The 21,401-nt window shown below is 28.0% G+C and overlaps 1 protein-coding gene across 1 annotated transcript in view; it reads right to left on the reverse strand.

Annotated features, from left to right (window-relative positions):
- Positions 1–21,401, reverse strand: part of LOC112685282 (sushi, von Willebrand factor type A, EGF and pentraxin domain-containing protein 1) — a 58,607-nt gene that overhangs the window by 7,933 nt on the left and 29,273 nt on the right. The window contains exons 2-4 of the mRNA XM_025557127.1: positions 4,265–4,367; positions 3,983–4,041; positions 73–282 (exon numbers count right to left, since the gene is read on the reverse strand). Of these exons, the coding sequence (XP_025412912.1) occupies positions 73–282; positions 3,983–4,041; positions 4,265–4,367 (372 nt within the window). The remainder of the gene's footprint in view (positions 1–72; positions 283–3,982; positions 4,042–4,264; positions 4,368–21,401) is intronic.

The following is a 21,401-nucleotide window of genomic DNA, read 5'->3' on the forward strand; positions in this document are numbered from 1 at the left end:
TATTTTTCACCTTCGTCGTCGTCTACATTTTCGTCACGTTTTTTCTTTTTTTTTTTTTTTTGGTTTACTCACCGCAGCAACCTCGGGTCGTGATGGATACCGCTCTGACTGGATACGGCTGCAACAAGTCAACCGTCCACCATGGAGACGGTTCCTTGAGGGTTTCCGTACACCTTCGACCGTCATGCACGGTTGTCGGATCTCCGTCGTTGGCGTTGCCCGAACTTCCACCCCTGGCCGTTGTTGACTGATTGGTTGGCTTGTGTACTGCCACGTTGGTCCCTGTTCGAAAAACATACGCGATTAAACAATCGTGTGGAAATGGAAATTAAATTTTATGATCATTTATTGGATTGGTTCTACAAATTAGGTTAGGTTAGGTATGATGGTATTTGACATGTTGATTGTGTTTGTTACATTATACATCGAAACTCGTAAAGACACATCGAATATTTAGATATGAATTAAATACACAGGTTAAACATTTTTGGGAAGAATCAATTTTTTCTAAGATAATATTTGTTTATTTTGGTAATCCTATTTATAAATTTAACTTTTCCCCTAACTCTAGACTAAGTACGCTACTCCATTGGATTTACTATTTTTTGATGATATATACTTATAATATACTGTATTGTAATTATTATAAGATTTATAGTTATTATTAGAAGTTCAAATTTAACTGTGTGTTTGGTTACAAGGACTATGCTTAGATCCTGGTCGATTAGAAGACTTTCATTTAATTATTCGGGTTTACCTATCAAGTTGGGTAATACGAGTGTATGTGATAAATCATATTTCTAATTTGCTACACAGATTTTCGTTAGTGTTAATATATGTACTCTGACAATGGCGTAGCTGTAGGAGGAGAGGGGTGATGCAAGTATTCGCTCTCCAATGGACCGTATAATATATGCGCATTGTTATTAATTTTGTTGTAGTGTTATTACTATTATTTTCAATTATAAATTTTTTTTTTTAACGAAGTACCAAGTTAATAATATGATAAATTGATAACCGAATCAAACCCATACATATTAAAACATTTTAGTCATTTAATGGTCAAACCTAGTCAAAATATCTGGTATTATCATTTCGTTTTGATAATTTTGGAAATCTCGGTAGTATATTTTATTATTATTATTATTAGGTAATATTTTCTATTCTAGGTAGATACCTTGTACATCTTGCTTTTTATTTATATTTACTTTTTGCTTTATGCTTGTGCTGTAGACTAAAGGCTGTTGTAAACTAGGTACCTATTATTTACTACGAGTATACATAGTTTACCTTGGCTAAAGTGTAGGTGTAAAGTTCTACAGTAACCTGTCATTTAAAATGTACGAGTTTATAACGAATTAATTATAAATTACTATGTTTGTTGTGTGATTAAGGAATTAACTGAGGAACTTTTTTGTACCTTAAGTATTTAGAAATTAGTGGATAAAAATTGGAAAAGTACCTATTCTAGTTCGTATTCTCGTATTTTACTCGTGTATGTTTTAGTTTCGTAATCGAGAGAACGCGTGTAATTATATTTCGTCCGTATACATAATAATTAAATTTAAAACATACGTATATCGTACACAGATAAGTAGATACTCGGGAAAAACGTTAAGTATTACAATTGGCAATGGGTACTCGTACCACGTTATGCAACAGGAAAAAAAACAAGCGTTAATTAATGAATGTGTATTATATATGTAGGTAATATTACATAGCAAGTTGGCCGGTGTATAACTCGTCCAGGAAGCGGCTCTACACGCTCAAATCGGTGTGTTTTTATTTATTTATTTCTCGTATGATAAAAAACAGCATAGACAATCGTGAAACGATTACAAGATGAAGACTAACGTGTAACTATATATATATAATAAGTATTATAATTATTACGTATAGCAATGATTTACGCACCAGTCACGACATTAATTCGGTTAAAATTTCTTGGGCTGTACATTTGTATAATGATAAATTAATTCCTTAAAAGTTTTCCTGCCTCCACCTCCTAATGGCAATGACAATGTCTATGTATCTTCAGACATCGGTTGAATAAAATTGATTATATTTATTAAAAAAAAAAAACGCACCATAACAGAATGATAAGAACACATTAAATTATATTTCTGAATTTGTTGTAGTTAACGAAAATGATGATAATCATGAGTCTACGGAATTTTTAACCCCTTCATACATAGTGTGCCATAACATATATGACAAAAATCAATTTTTTGTAATTTGTGGCATTGAAAATAAAGCTATAATTACTGCACAGACGGCTAGATTCAATACAAAAGAACAAACAACTTTTATGTAAGGTATATGCATCCAGCGGCAAAAGTGTGAGAAATAGATAAAAATTAAGCCGCTCCTAAGATTGTTGTCACAAAGAGTGGTTACCACTTTAAGTTAAAAAAAATGGTACTAACTAAATATATATAAAAAAAGTACCGTTGTGTTTGTTAGTTTTTCAGCTTTATTTTAAAAGGAAATACCTATGAGTTTTTAATTAAAATATTTTTTTAAATATAACAAAAATTAATATGTTTTATATTTGACATATGATGCATTAAAAATATAGAAACTATTCTAAAAATGAAACCTTTAATATTTTACCATCAGTTAAAATATATTATGAGTATCCCAAATAGAAGTTCAGATTTGGAACTAAGAACAGTAACTAAATATCACTGATAGCATATATTTTTTTTTATGTGAAATTGTTAATAATTTCAATTTTTTTGCATACCATTGAAATATAGAAAATTTACCATAGGTTCGACATCCTTGCCCTATACTATAGCCACTAACCAATCAACTAGGTTTTGTAAAGTGTGTTTTTTAATGATTTACGATTTACTAGGTACTTGTGATACCTCGTATTTATAAATGACTAAGAAATATAGCAAAATGTTATGTTTATAGTAAATATTATTCCTAAAATGTTGTTGTTCAACAACTTAATGTCAACTTTGAAACTATTTCTTTATTTTAATTAAATTAAAAATGTGTATCTTCGTAATTGAAGTGATCACAAATTAATAGGTTTGTTGATTTTATAGTAAATCTTATTAATTATTAATCAGTGATAATATTTTTGAAAAATGTAAGTTTTACACAGGAACGTCGGTACCAAGGGGGGGTGGGGGCAAGAGGGGCAGGTGCCCCTTCGGATTTTTTGTGGAGGGGCAAAGAGTATGTTTTATCCTTCCAAATATAGGTACGAACTTGGTTAATACTTCATGTGGAACAGCTTGGAGAAGAATTTGGACTGGATATATATAATATTTTCGATAATAATAATAATCTATTATGACTAAAATCATAGATTAAATTAAATAAATATACCATGGGATTATCTGTTAACACAGTATTTCTGTCTATAAGTGAAAAATGGATTTGAAGTTAAGACTACAGTGCCATACAGAATTTGTCCTCACCCGTCCGAGCTATTTATAATAAAGAAAAACAAATGTTAAAACCAAACGTGTTATCTACATTAATATTTATATTTTATTATGTTATATACTTATGCACCTTGTTTATTTTCGACAAAAGTATTGTTTCTATAGTATTGATACTGTCGTGTCTGGTGTGTACAGCTTATGCCTAGTCAGTACCTAGTCATTATTGCGTAATATTATTATGTCATTATGATACGTGGTTCTTAGTTGCATGGTTTTTTGAGTGATTTTAAATTACTGATTTATTTACAACTACTTATTTATAAGGTTGTTGAGTATTTTAAAATAACTTGAATTGTTTTTTTTATCCTACCACGAAAACTATAATTGTTGTCTTGAAAAAAAAAAATTGAATTAGTATGATAGTGTGGTTGATTAGAGGCTACCCTCAGTTTGCTCCCCCCCCCCCCAAAATACATTATATTCCGGCGTCCCCGGTTTTACAAATCCTGAGATTTGTATGTTCTGTTGTTTTCATTCATAATTCATACTTCCTATATTATTTTCGCTATCGGACTTACCACAAAACGGAAGGTCTCCAGTCCAAACACCGTTCGAGGAACATGTAATCGATTCGGACCTGTATAGAATAATAACAAATTAAAACTAATACTTGTAATAAAAATATCAGAGACCGTAAATACATAATTCGATACAAACGTATCAATAAGCTACATTGTTATGTACGTTAGAACTTAACAGTCGTGTCGTGTAGCATATAGCGTGACAACATTATAATCTATAATACATGTGTATAATGTACGATAACGCGACACATATATTATATTAATAGTGATATTCACCCGAAGAGTCTATAACCGTCATCGCAAACGAATGAGGCTTTAGGTCCGTCGCGGACGAGTTTGGCGTTGACCGGAACCGGAGGATGACCGCAGACGATATTTTCTGAAAAAAAAAAAAGAAGAAAAAACTATTATTATAAATATATTTTGTGTACATCGACGATGATATCAGTTTATATGTTATTATAATAATTATTGACCGTTTCGGTTAGGATGGTCAATTTAACACGCATTACCCATATTATAATATAATATGCATGTTATATACTAATATTTAAATTATGAAAAATATGCGTATGGAAAGGGGAGGGTGAAAACTATACCATTTTTTAAAAATATATAGTCATCCTAATAGCTATTTAATGTTATAATCTATTGTACGATGTAAATACTCTGTCAGTGGCGCCGAACCCTATGTCCATGTGTTGCAGCAGCGACACATATTTTGGTTGGGCGGTAGTACCCATAAGTGGTGGTGGTGATAGTTTATACTGAGTCCAATAGTCTGATGACATTAAAAAATTGTTGTAATTGTATTCGGAGACCAGGGTTGTTGGGAGCAAAGGCTAGCAATTGCCAAACGATAAATGTTAATGGTTCGACGAAAAGGTTTGCGAATTCACATTTGAGTTCATCCATAAATAAATATTTGTATTCGTTCGCATTTAAACTATAATATAAACGCACCTTAATGGGATATTAACACAAATAAGACGACTGTTAGCCGCAAAAATAGAAGATAAATACAAGAAAATAAACCGAAAATAAATACATACTGTTATATAAATATATTAAAAATATGACGAGTGTTTATGGATAATATTGAAGGCTGCTAATTTTTAAATTAAGAATTCCCGGGAACCCCCAAAATGTCATAGATGACGCCATACAATTTAAGTTTAAAGTAAGGAGCCTGTATTTGAACTGATATTGCTCAAATTAAATGTAATTTATTTTAAAATATTTGGTGAAATATAAATGATGTTTCATAATAGAAAAATTAAAATAAAATGTTTCAATTTTCGTGCAAAATTTTCTTCTGATAATATAAGAGCTACAATGAATTACAAAAGTACGAATCATAAATAATTGAATCTATCTGAAAAATGTATACGAGATTCAAGGAAAACATATTCATTGGGACTAGTATACTACAAAATTATACAAAAAAAAAATAAACTTGAGTTTATTTAATTATTTGTACATTATAATATACATATAATATATATTATATATATACTTACACGTTTTTTAAGCATCCTCTGAAAAATCAGATTAGCGCAAATTTATATATATATATATATGATACAGAAGTGTTTCATTCGCAAATTGAATTACCAAAATGATATATTTCAGTATTAATCAAATATTATTCAAATTAGATTGAAATAGGACCTTTTGTCAACTGGACGAATTAAAATAACATTCATAAATAAACATAAATAAAATAACAAGTTTAGCACACCGGAAAGGTGAACGATGTGAACGATTTTAAAAATGTAATTAAGATGTGGTGTGGTAGTCAAATATAGGATGTTCACATACTCTGCTCCTATTATCGTAAAACCATGTAACTATGTTCCGGTCCTTTGGTCTTAACGACTTTTTATCCACATGTCACCAATTGAGCGGAAAACACGCGCTAGAAATATATAATAATTTGAGTGTGCAACGACGAGTGCATACGGCAAATATTTATTTATTCAACAGATCATATTATATGTACCCGTAATCTTAGACCTAACACCAACGGATACGGTCAGATTTCACAATATTTAATTCGACACGAATTATACGATATTGTTGCATAGCGTTGTTGTATAAATTTATGTGCGTGCATCGGCTCGATTTCAGCGGTGCATTTTTTATTTCATCGAATATTCGATTTGAATTACTATTTTCTCGCAATGAAACATGAAATAGGTATAGTTGCGTGCAGTGAAAAATTATACCTGTGTAATCCATACATTGACACTATTATTATTACTACACTACACTATTATTATAATACATCGAACAATGTCTATGTTGTTGATTATCAAATAACCTTACCTTGTCAAATACCCATTTTGTTTTACTTAAACAATCAGTATAGCTTTAACGTTAATTTAGAATTTAAACTAATTTTGGCTAAATGTAATTTTTTGGAACTAATCGTATAATTTTATTATTTTAAATACAATTTAAATAATTTGGAAGTGATAGATTCGAAGGCAACTATATATTTTTTCACCACCGTCCCTTGACTTGGATAAAAACATGATGAAAGAATATATAATATCGATAAGACACACACACACACACACACACTAATTGCGTATACGAGGGGGGATGTGAGAGTCATATCATCCTAAGCATTTTTTTTAAATGTTTTAAAATAATATTCTTAGCGTGAGGGCGTTAGAAACGAAAAAAAAATATGATAAAATAAAAATTATGATTTGTGTAGGTAATACAAAAATTATGTATACGCGACTGACACACACATCACATACATACACACACGCACACATACTCTATTCCGTATTTATTTTTGAAAGATCATCTCGGTGATCGATTATACATTATAATTGAAAATAAACTTGAAAATTTAAAACGAAAACTGTTTATTTCTACTATCGTCTAAAAATGATTAGAAAATACCTTTGACTTTTATAATATAATTTATATGCCCTTTTTACAGACTACTAACTCTGCTTTTTCTGAACGGATTTGAATTATAGTTGCGGTAGTGCCAATAATACAAGGTATATAATCTATAATTTAGCTTTATATAAGGAATATACTACTGCTTAGGTTTCTTTCCCCTCCTTTCACTCATGATATAAATAATAAACATACCCCAGACAGTCCCCAATAAATATTTGTCGAAACTGCAATTCAAAGATTAATATTTATTGTGTCTTACACAATACATTGCATGTATAGGTATGCTTTGCATGCAGCAATTGGATATTATTTAATACGTGTATATTTAAATTATTATCTATTTGTAATTTCAAAAATTGTTTTTTGCTTACTACGATCCTGTCATATTATTTTTCAGACTAAAACATGTACAATTTTTAAAAACCACAAAATATCGTTTTGTATAGGTTAGCATTTTTCTATCTTGTCACGCAGAATTACGAGTATATAGGAATTCTAGAGGTTTTCGTAATTTTACTGCGAGGCACGTATTTTAATATAACATGCCCTACATGTTTTTTCATTATGAATATCATATATCAGTAATTACTCAAAATAATAATATTTCAGAAGTTTGCCGAAAAATCATTTTTTCTGAATAATATATTCGTTTTTTTTTTTTCATTTACTATTAGCGATATAGTAATTTTGATCAAAAACCAAGGAATATGATTCAAGTATAATAATGACATTAATATTATTGCATAGACTTATTTTAAATTTCGAACATCAAATAGAGAGTGGTTGACTTAACATCAATGTTTTTTACTTATTCTGCAATCAAACAGTTGGTAGTATATCTAAAACAAAAGTTTTATGCATCAGTTTTTGATTTAAATATCAGAACAAATTATACAAGTCAAACTATTTGTTGTTTTTCAATTTTATTAACAGATTTTTTTAAGCGTGAAAAACCTAAGAAATAAAATGTTTAATTATATTCTTTTTTGAAGCAGTGTCAATGAACTCCTTTTTCATGTTACTCACACCTTGTGTATATATTTTGCACTAATAATTATTGTATTAATGTATATAGATTTTAACTTTTTTCTATTAAATTCAAAAAAAATAAATAAATAAATAAAAAAATATGTTCTGCAAAAACATTTGTATTTTGATTAAATTCTAAATTATATGCAGTGTTGTAAAGAATATTTTCAAAAAATTTTGAGTAAATATTCAAATACTTTTCAAATAATTTTGGTTTTATTTTGTAGTTTAGGTATTATATTAATAATAATTTATACTTATTTATATTACTTATTAAATTCTTCCACTATGTTTTCAATGTTTTCTCCTAAAATGTATTATGACTATTTTATTTTTGTAAAGACTTCTTAAACATATGAAGACATGCTCCTTAAAAGTATCCTACAGCCAACTGTTTTAGTAGATATCGTAATTCGTAACTGATATTATCAACGGATATAAATATCTAATAACACAAAAACAATTAAATATCTATTTACGGATACAGAAACAGTTTTTTTTTTTTTTTTTTTTTTATTTAAACTTTGTAAATACAATTAGTTTCAACAATTACGAATTATAAAATACAATTATTGTTACAAAAGCATTAGAACAGTATAAAATAAAATTAGATTAAAAAGCCTGAATGGTTAAAGAAAGATAGTATACTTAAAATGATGTTTTTTTGTTTATTAGAAAAAATATTTATTGTATCGGAAGGGATGTTGGAGGTGTTCAAAATAGATAGTAGGTGGTCACGATGTGTTGATAGGCTGGGGCAGATGTAGAGTAGATGGTTAATATCACAGACCATAGGGTCATGGTGTAGTGTGCAGTAAGGGGAATCGTTCAGTGACAGTTTAAAGGAGTGAGAAGGAAGTCGAGTATGTCCAAACCGGAGGCGGGAGAACGATGTTATGCATTTTCGATGAATATCAAGGTTGTGGAACCATGGTGTTGTAGGTATGGTAGGAGATATATTTACAGAAACAGTTTAAACAGTTTCATTTTTAATCAGTGCAAAATTACAATAAGCTTTGCGACATCTTTAAATGTATTTCACCTCTGCCATATAATACATAGATACAATACATACGGGTACATACAGGATAATAGTCGTTTAGCTCAACACATTTTTTTGGTAACAATTATTGTTGCATGAATAGGTCTGCAAATATTCCATATAATTTGTAATATTATTATTCTATTTCAAAGCCTGTGTAGTGAGTCACGTATATAGGAGATTGCGGATAAGACGATTTTTGCCTATTTGTCTATTAAAATATATATTTTCTACTTTCTTATATTTAGGTCGTTCATAAGATTGTTTTAATAAATGCGACCTTTTTACTTCCATATTTTGTGTATAATATTTCAATGAATCACCGTATATAAATACTTAAGGTATACATCGCGTTAATTGTTTTGATACTTTTAATTGTAAAATTATCTTAAAATTTGCATACAGTTTAAATTAAATTAAGTATGGAAATTTGACTGATTCATCAGAGCAACGATAATTATTACCTATTAGTCTGTTTAGAAAATATCGTGAACGTCTATCGATTATTAATAACTTATGAATAGCTTATATACAGATAATATTATTATATGTATTATACTATAACATTGTCGGTCTGGCCCACATGGATAACCTGGCAATTGCTGAGGCCCCTGAGATTTATTTTTAAAATAAAGGTCCGACCTGCGGTGGATACACAGTTAGAGAACTATGGGTCAGATTATTTAAAAAGGCCACTTTTTAGAGCTGAAAGTGGATTTTAAATGTATTCATGGAAACAAAAAATCAATATGATCATAAAATATTTGTTTTTTAGTTTATTCATAATTATCATTGTAAACATTTACATTATTTTATGGAATCCCTCACGGGTTTTGGCATAGTGATGTTTCATTTTACTATACAATTAAATCAGTGTTATCTTTTGGGGGGAGGGGTTGAAACTGGAGCATTTGCCAGTTTAGTTTTAACTTTAACGTATAGTCGGCACATTTAAAGAATATAAGTCTTCAAGAAGCCAATTTTTTCAAGAAATATTATAATAATTGTGGATCATCTAACCTCCTGAACTTCTCATCTTCTCCCGAACTCAATGCAACCACGTTAACATGAAAAATATAAATAATTATTTTCCTGAATTAAATTTAAATTATCTTTATCTAAAAATATCGTTGACGTAAGAACTAAGAACTAAGTATAACCGCTATAGTTTATAGTTTTTATTTTTTTATCAAAATCGAACAAATATAAATAAAAACTGAGATAAGTGTTGTTAACGGTCACATACACGAACACAATGTTAATTCTATAATATTAGCTTTGAAAAAATATAAAACAAAAATAAATTAATTTTTGTAATAGAGTTCGAGCGTAGCGATAAAACAAAATTTTGGTTGGTATTTATTAAATCTCACTTTAATATTATGTTGTTTAAGGGCCCATTATATATTTTTTGCCAGGAGCCCAATCATGAGCTAGACCGACACTGTATTAGACCGTCAATGTTGCGAATAGGAAATGCCAATTTTCATTCTACACAATGAGATTTATAAATTTTGTAATTTTTATACTAATCAGCAATCCGAGACATACAATGAAGGTAGCATAGATATATATTCCGTATTCAGCCGAAACTAATCAAATCATGGTCATATAATTTATCCATAGCATACGTAAGTCTAATTATATACGGTGGATATACGGTGGTGTGTAGCCTCCCTAGTACAGCTGGTATATATCAAGCAGTCTTTTGATTTCTATCAAAAAAATTCTACTCACATAATTTAAAATGAAAACTCTTCAGTCCTCATGGGTTTGCATATAAGGTGTCTTTACTATCTACATGTACACTATTAATCATTATTGTTTGGTTATTATTAAGGAACGGATTTATATGTAAATACATATTTTTATTAAAAAGAGATATTTAAGATTCGAAGAAATGTTCATGATTTAAATCATTCCTATTAATATGATGCTACTTTTATTTTACATATTTTTACATATTTTGGTATAATTACATATTTTTACATATTCCAGTAATTTGTAAATATTTTTAAACATATCTTATCATTTTATCATCCATACGTCTTCTTCGTACAAAAGTACAAGAAATTATTTCAAATTTAGATCCAGTAACTTTCATCGCTATTAGAAAAGCTCAAAATATTGTGCAAAATGAAACATTAAAAACTAATTTAATTTTCATCTCGGTGAATTTTAGTTTCATTGCACATACATTTACAAAATTAGAAACAAAAATATGTCCTTAAATGAAAGTATGCAAATTGTTGAATCAACGATTGCAAAATGAAATCTCGTAAGCGGACCAATAGGAGATGTTGTAAAAAAGAAAATTCATACTGTTACAGAAAAAAATTCCAGGCTATATTGATTTTCAATTAATCAATGACATAATGAGTGACAGACACCCAAAATGGAATTACCGCCTTCTGATATTATGCGCTTCAATTATGCTTTAATCAACCGATGTAGGTTAATGTGGAACGATCATTTAGCCGTTTTAAATAATAATTAATAATTATAATTTTTTTTTTTTTTTAATTAAATTTTTTTCTTACATATTTGGATGTTTTTAGCACATATTTTATAAATTATACTTACGTATATATGTACATATTTCTGTATTTTTATTACATATAAATCCGTTCCCTAGTTATTATTATTATTATACGTGTACATCACATATACATATATATATGTTACCGGCATTATGGATAATCCAGTATTTTACAAAATACCTAGACATTATATATAATGCCAAAACTCACTGGGCAATATACATAATACTAGCTTTGCCTAGGTATTATGTTTAATGCCAATCGTAGAGTAGGCAATATGATGAAAACAAGCAAAATTGGGCATCGTCTATTACCAACGAATTTACTTATCGTTTATCATAAATGTGCATGCACGATTTAACGCAATAAAAATGTATATAATTTTACTACTACAATAATAATTCTGAGGTACAATATTGAACGTACTGATAATTTCATTACAATATCGTCATTGTTCTTAAAATTTTCACGTCTCGTTTTGTGTTACAACTATGGATACGATTAATATCAACTTCATATTATGAAGTCAATATTTTATGACAAACTATAACATTTTTTAAAAAATTTGGCCACTAATACTAGTTTTTATCTCATGAACAGTATAGTGAGTTGATAAAAATTCAATCCACAAGAATTGGCCAAGGATTTTTAAAATGTGTTTGTAAGTGTTAAAATAAAAAGTGTATTCACCTTAAAAATAACATTTTGTGCACTTAAAAATGTCACTTTTCTACAACATGTTATAATAAGCAAATAGAAGTTAAAGTAAAATATTTATATAATATTCATAATATAATAATAAATAAAAATTTAATTTTGTCTGTAATATGAGTCATAATGTATAATAATTATATGAATCTTAATGTAATATAACATAATATAAAATGGTTTTTACTTTGTCTAAAAAAAAAATTGCCATTATGCATAATGCCTAGGCATTTTGCAAAATACCTGAATTATCCATATTGTCGGTAATATATATATATATAAAGAATATAAAAAAATACATTACTTAATACCCAGTGGGCAAATAGATTCCGTAATTACATAAAGTATCTAAACCTGATACGTTCACGTCTGCGTCGGTGGTATCTATACATACTCAACGGGTAACTAACATGACTGTTGCACTGAGAAGGTGGAGTGCAGCTAAATGAGTTTCACAACTTTGATGGAACGAAACTTACTCATTAAATTCTAGAAAATTACGTATCTATTTACATAGGCGTAACTTGGAAATTTATTAGGAGAGGGCAAAACTATTATTACATATCTAACGAAAAGGGTGTTATAGTCTAAACGCTACTACATATAATAATATACAATTTCTAACATTTTCTAACATTATGTTAGATAAGCAAAAATTTAAAATTAAGATTTAAAAAAAATGTTATGGTAATAGCTATAACCAGCTTTTTTGAACTTATTTTAAAACAAGGTATGTTAAATATCAAAGGGGGACCTAGAAATTAGGAGGGGATAAATATCACCTCCTAATTTTTTTTAGAGGGCAATTGCCCACCCTTGCCCCACGGGCTTATGTCTATGCCTACTTATACTTTTCGTAAATAACTTGACAATATCCTGCAAAATGTTGAATTTTTGGAACATAGGTTATCTAGTTATTATTATGCATTTAACATACATTAAACTTGCACACATTATAATATTTTAAAATAGACTATTTAAAATAATGTTTAAATTGAAATATATTTAAAAATAAACAAAGTACCCTTTTTAATTTTTACTCCTAACAAAAAATTTAATGTTTTTGACCGCCGGAAAGAATACTAAAACCAGGAGTTGTTTTATATGCTTATTTATGGGTTTTTCGAAGAAGGGCTAAAACAGAAACGTAACGTATATACATATACGTTTATATATTTCAAACTTGTTATATAACCGTAAGTATAATAAATGCACGCCTAAATATCTATAATGTAAGCACATTCTACATAAGTAGCGTAAATTTACTATGACTAATAAATATACAAAAGAAAAAATAATATCTACTATTAATTTATGAATGTTATTAATATAAATGTATACCCATTGTGTACAAATACACTGCATGGAAATTAAATTAAATTACCTACATGATATATTTATACTAAAATGAGCAAATAATCTATCTGTCTATAAACAAGCCAGATACCTACGCTATGGGGAAATGGAAGAGATATCAATTTTATATTAGATATCGCTAACGTCGCAAGTTTAGACTTTAATAGTGGTTAAAGAACGTTTTTAAGTTATGATTATAATTACTTCAATAACAATACCGTGAGTTCATGATCTCTTCGAGAACATTTTACATATATATTATATTAAATTTTTAATATATTTTTCTAATACATAATGTATAAATAATATCTATTATGATTAATTTTCGAATATTTTCGATTATACCAATTATTTACAAAGTATGGAAAATAATTTATTAATCGATTAATCGATTATATAAAACAACCGAGCAGCCATAATAATAAGTAAAGCTACAAAATTGGTACTCTTCGATTGTCTTTCGATGAACGGTGTCTTTGAAAAACTAATAATTTAGTTAATGATTGACAAAAGCGACGACTAATAGTCCAAAAATGATAAAAATTAAAATGTATTAGGTTATAATATAACCGTAATAATGTTAGGCACGATGGCATGATGTTTTTATTTTATAAGGATTATAAACAAAATAAATTATAATTTTTAAAATATAATAAGAATCAGTAAAAATATTCTATAAAATAGCATTCAGTAGTGACAAAAGTATTTAAAATACTGTTAAAATACTACAAAAATAAAAATATTTAAAAAATATTCAATACTTTAAAACATATTTGAAGACTCATCAAATATTTTTAAATAAAAACTTTGTAACACTGATATCTATATAGTGATCATTTTCGTAAGAATATCAACAAAAAAACGAAAACCGATCGAGTGTGACCGCAGTCATATTGAACTCAAGGTACTCGAAAAGAATATCGAGACACAATGACTATATGCCACCGAGCGGTGACACCAATGTAGGTCGCAACCCAGTGACCACAAAGCGGCATAGATTTCAGGTAATACTATGTTATACGCATTCGGAGGGGACAACGTCAACGGATTAGAGGTTTTACCGCTCACATACGTTTTTTTTTCACTATTACTTACCAATTTTGTATCCGTCTTTCGCTAACATTAGAGATGCAGAACGCAGCAGCTATTCGTGTACTAAAATAATTGCACTTGAATTCAGATTTATTTCAGTTGAAATTGGTTTCACCTTATATCGTATATATATATATATATATATATATATATATATCATCAATCATCATCGTATATGATACAAATGATTCGATTTAGGGGAAATTATTATTAAACGTGAAATCGTGAACATTTTGCCATAATTCCAAATTTTGCGTAATATACAATACACACGTCGTGTTTATTTTCATATCGGAAAACGAGGACCTCATTATTTAAGTGTCAATACCATTCGCGCATGACACTCATCTAATCTATAAGTACATTAAATCGAGTGCGTATGGAACCCGTATTTAGGTAGGTTATTGATACTTATACATTGTTACTCATACAAGTTAGTTAACAAGTATTTAAGTACATATAATTCAGTACAAAATCACATTGTTAAAATATAAAACGATCATTATTTCATCGACTACTACACACATAATATTAGATATTATTAAAATATTTTTATTGATATTTTTATAACTAAACATGTGTGGGCTCTTCGTAGCTAATACGTCTTTTTAAAATATAATGTTAGTTATACACGAGTTAGTTCATATGATTAAATAATAATATGCGTAGAAAAAGAGAGTAGCTGACTCATAAAATTAATTCCACAGGATGTACATAAAAAACGAGAAAAATATCGCGTATTCGTGAAAGAATACAATTATACATGGACTCAAATCTTTGCGTGAGATTAACGTGGTGTACACGATTATCTTCATGTATGGTATGGTCTAGTAAAAAATCTTATAAACTTAACTGATTTTTACGTGCAACAGCCACGACACAATTTATAATACACAATATAATTCATTCGAGTCTATCGGATTGTCCAACGTCAAAATGAAAAATCTAATATCGATATTTTAAAGTATTAATGATTTATTTGGGTAAATCTAGCAGATGTAATTTTATCAACATATATTAATATATTTTTAAAGAATAATTAAAAATATAAAAATTGTATAATGATGTCATTATAAAATATAAATACAAGTTCATGTACAAGCACTTAACACACGAAATTCAAACTAGACTTATATCACTAAATTTTTTTAAAGGATATAAAATGTTTTAAATTTTAAGTAAAAAACATCATCATTCAAAAACAGGATTTCAACTCATATTTTTAAATATCAATAATCAATAGAAATATTGAATGACAGTTTTAAATATATTTATATTTATGTAATAGATTTTATTTAGGAACAAACGGTGTATATAAATAATAAATATATATCTAGTATATACAGATGTCTTGTATTTACTCTGATACTGCTGAATTTTGAAACGTCGTCAAACGAGTATTTCATATTAAAAACACTTTCTTTTCGCATTAGCTTTACGAATCAACCGATTTCTGGAATTAAACTCTAAATCACACACGTACCAATGTATTATCGGTTATTGTACTAATGATCTTTTGCTGGTTCGCATTTCACATTGTATTTAATACTTTGTTACACAAATTCATACTTATATACCTACTAGTACCTATATTATATTATTTTGGTATTTCCTGTTTTTTTTTCCTCGAAAAATTATTATTGTTTTCACAAAGAATAAATTCTTAATAATTTTATGTTTGAGGCTTTGATTCGCGTTTCACAATATTTTTTCATGCAAACAGAGCTTCAGTGTCTATAATACTATTTACACATATAATTTTATTATTTCTATTGTTTTCGTAGTACGTATTTATATATTTATGTGTACATGCACGTTGTTAGTACGTAAACAGCGTTTACATTTTTTTTCTCTTAATTTGCGATAATACAATAATAATCTATACTCAATATGCATAATAAGTACCTACATCTGTTAAATGTCGTACTTATGCGTGTTCTAATAAAAAAAAATCTATTCTATTAGTTTTAGATTATATATTATTACAAGTAATAAAATTGCATTGCAATTTTAAGCGTGTAATATATGTGTTACAGCCAAAATCCAAAATTTGATAATAAACGCATTACCCGGCTAAAGTAACTTTAGCCAATTGTATTATGGCTAACGTAAAATATTATTAATACATTTATAATATATATTTATTTCAATAAAATCAATTAATATAAGTAAACAAATATTAAAATAAATATTAAAACATTATTACAATATTACATTATTATATTAAAACATGTTTTGTTATATTTATTGGATACATATTATATTTTATTTGATATTATTAATTATATTTATTAGATAACATTTTTTTTTTGTTATTTATTTAAATTAGGTAAACTTTGACGACATTTGGATTTATTTTGCAATTAAATTTTCATGCATAACGTTGATAGCCCTTAAATTGATTGACCACTTAACAATAACATATTTTTAGTGATTTCTTACAACGATTTTTTTATATTTGACACCTTGATTATTTTAATGAAGGTCTTAGGACAACATTAAACCGAAATCTAGTATAATATTGTTCTATAGTTCTTTGTTACCTAGCTCATAGTATTTTCCATATTTGATTGATACTACTGTAAATAGAATATTTCGTAGATTTCCTCTTTTGGTATGGTGACTTGAACGATACCACCGATGCTGGCAAATGAAAATCAGATGGAGTCGACATATTTATAATTTATTATTTTTGTATTTTAATTACCTACCTAATTGTTGTATTATAATATAGATTGGGATAGAAGAAATAAAAAAAATAATATAAAAATTGATAAACACGTATAACTCTTCTCTTATAGTAAATTTTTTAACACTATAGTTTTAATTTAAAAGTTATATATGTATTACAATTAATATTTTGTTCTATTCAAACTCACAAGGTCATATAGTCTGCTATTGCTTCTATATTGACGCTTTGTCTTCCAAAAACGTTTTGCTATTCTGACCCCCGTTCTTTTCTCATGGAACCGTTCTTTTATAAGCATCGAATTGCAGACATATAGATAAAATATCAAGCATAAGCGGCAATAGTGTTTATGTAGTTATTATTGTTCGTTGTACACGATTATTATTTCTGGACAATAAGTCTAATCTGATGGTTAGTTGCGTGTAAACGATTTAAATCAGTCGATTTTCTACAGTGTTTTTTATTTATTTCATTTCGAACTTTACGGATGTATACAATGTATTATTATAAAAATCTTTTCTTAACTAAATTGTGATTAGTAACGAAACGTGGGTGTGTCACTATATTCATGAGTTAAAAATGCAGTCTCTATAGTAGCGCCATACCCATTCACCATCAAATAAAAAATTCAATATCCAATATTCAGAAAGGAAGATCATATCATCTGTTTTTTGGGACTGAAAGGGATATTATTGGTCGATTTTAAGCCTAAAGGAATCATCATAAATTCAGCTGTATACTATTAGATACTCAATAAGTTGAAAAAAATTCGAAGACAATAAGAGAGGAATGCTGACTCGTGGTGTATCATTCCTTTATGATAGTGTCAGACCTCATACTATCGAGTTACTCAGTACCTGCTTGTTTCATTTATGGAATAAATCACTATCGGAGTATCATTTCTTCAATAAATTGATGGACTTTTTGGGTGGACAACAGTTTTCAAATGACGAGACGGTCCAGGATGCTTTTGAGAAGTGTCTTCGGGTTGTGGAGTGGAAAGTATACGACGAAGGTATACAACAATTGGTCCTTATAGGCTTCAAAAATGTATTAACTTCAATGACGATTATGCAGAGAAATAATGACATGATATGACACTTATCTGGTAAATTCCATTTAAACATATTCGTTTTCCAATTTTAAGCACATGTTGTAACCTTACTTTCTGGACGTCCCTCGTAGATATTATCTGATAAACGAACACTACATTCGAGAATGTAAAATCAAAATGGACCGGCAACGCCTTGGACATGGTTTCATGGCCATATGTATATGCAGACTGCAGAATTAAATACAATTATTTTTATATTCACGATTTATCAATAATTATTAATTACATATAAACTTATTATATTTAATATTTATGTAGACACATATTATTTAGTGAATTTCATACAAACACGACTATAAGATCTGATGATTTTAATGTGAATACATTGTAAAGCATATATGTTTTGTATACGATTAATTGATCGCGTATGAACATAAAAATTAATTCCGTATATTCACAGGGGTTTGGGAACAGAACGACTCAGGAAGATTAGTAATCTAACAGTCCGTTTTATAATTTTAAATAAATAACATATAATTTATAAAGTAACCTTGGTTCTATATAATTTTTAAAAACTGAATCAATATTTTTTATTTATATCTGCATATTAACTTTGGTTTTTTGGTTATTATTGCACGTTAAAATTGTATTATGTATACAATTGGTAGAACCGGGATTCGGGATAATTTTTTAAAAATGTTTTCGACTTTTGTAGAGTGAAATGTTTTAAGTACGATTTATAATGTTTTTATTAATCTATCTCTATCGTTAACATAATAAACATCAATGTTTAAATAAATAATCGTATCCTGCATACTCGCCCAACAAGTCTGGAGACTTTAACGCAAAGTGCAAGTAATTGTCAATATTAATCTAATATTCCAAATATTGTCGAATTAAAAATAAATTTTAAATTTTGATCATATATTATGATTATTGACTATTCATAGACACACGTTTTTCTAGTAATTTTCCAAGACCTAATATTTAGATTATAATTATTAGATAGTTCGAAGTTATAATAGTCGGGTTCTAAATTATTTTCAACAGACAGAGGATAAGTATGTAGTAATCAATTCAAAGTATCCTCAATAGAATTAGATTTATAACTATCGAGAAAAACGGTTTTGGGAACACTTAAAATATTTTATTTAAGAAATTTAATGTAAATCCAGAATGATTTTATATTTTGGTTAATATTGAGTTCTGTGTTGGATATATATTGATTATGAATTCGTGATGAAGTTGTAACGTTGCATTTTTTTTATATTTGTTGTATTATCATTTATATTTATTGTTCTTACTGAATATATTGCATAAATAAACTTGGACTTAAAAAAAAAAGTTTAACAATTATTTTATAAAAATAAATTCTTTTTTGAACAATATATATTGTGAATTAATACAGTTATCGTTAGTTATCATGTATACGTAATTAATATTAAAATTTGAGTATATGACTATATTCGATTTAAGTTTTAATGGTTCAACAGATAATATTTTATACTGCAGTAATATTTGTATATTATTCTATGTTGTTGCCAGTGATGTGTGTGAATGGTTTTGGATTAGAAAACCGTAGAATCTTCGACGGTAAATTTAGATTACTGACATACTGCATGTATACACAATTTTTATTTTTTCAAAACTATAATAACCAAACAGTTTATTTTAAACTGTATATATTTTCAGTTTTAGTTTTCATTGATTTTCTTAAGTTATAATGGATGTGCTATTTATTAATAGTTCAAAAAAAAAAAAAATCGATTTCACTACACGTTCGCACATTATCATTAATCACTTTCAAATATTAAATAAAGTAATTCTGACTATAAGTCAACGTATGGTCGTTAACGCATTATCCTCATTATAAACTAAATAAAATAAGAGAAAATAAAATTATTTAACTCTGTTATATTTTCTAGTTGATTATGTAGCAGAATAATCACTATTTCTTATTTTTTTATATTTTTGATATGATAATGAATGAAAAAGGACAAAACTCCTTGGTCGAACATATTGGCTTAGTACGCAGGATTTTTTTGTTTAATGTCAGGAGGTGTTCAGACATGGAGAACACACCCCCCTCAAAACACGCCACTGAATAGCATTTGTACATTCATGTCATTTACGGCAGTGGCGCCAAACTAGTTTTTAGTAGGTGGTGAAAACATAAATTTTAACCACTAATTCACCCACTTTTACCTAGACACTCAAAAATATTATTTCCATTTAGGTTCATAACTCAAAATATCTATGCTATTTGCTTCTAAGATTATTTGGCGGTCAATGATCAAAGCAGTATTTTGTTTATTCGTAAATTAAGTAGTAAAGTACTACTTAATACCTATTGGCTACTACTAAGTACCAATTTTTAAATATTATATAGACCCAGACAGGGTTACCTGTACCCACCCCCAATTTTAGGTGGTGAAAATCCACCACCTTAAGTACGTATTCGTTACCATGAACTTACGGTTTAATTATTGCTATTAATTATATATGTTAAGATACGTTAACGCACTACACATTTTATGATTTATCGTATCCGGCAACACTACGTTATTCAGTAGGTATATGTTATAAAAATCTATGGCCTTCATGGTTTCATGATTTCATCTCATACGATCAGAGAAAACCGGTCACCGCTTCGAACGTTGTGTTAAGTATATTAAACCAATTTGAAATGTATACTTTACATAGGTGTTGTTCTCAGAGCTGTCCTAAGGATTTTTAGAACCTGGGACAAATTAATTCGGGTTAGTTAGTATCTCAATCATCATAATAGTATAAGAGTGTAAAAAAAAAAATACATTCTAAGTTTGCAAAATGTTGATAAATATAGTTTTCTATACTTCAACCTATCAAGGTTATTTAAATGTATCAAAATAATTAATTATACTTTTAATAACTTTTCAACAATGTATTAGATACCAGTTATTACATTTAACAAACATTTAGTAGGTAAATTATAAACA

Source organism: Sipha flava, unplaced genomic scaffold, assembly GCF_003268045.1.
Source record: "Sipha flava isolate LNK unplaced genomic scaffold, YSA_version1 106_pilon_pilon, whole genome shotgun sequence".
NCBI lineage: Eukaryota > Metazoa > Arthropoda > Insecta > Hemiptera > Aphididae > Sipha > Sipha flava.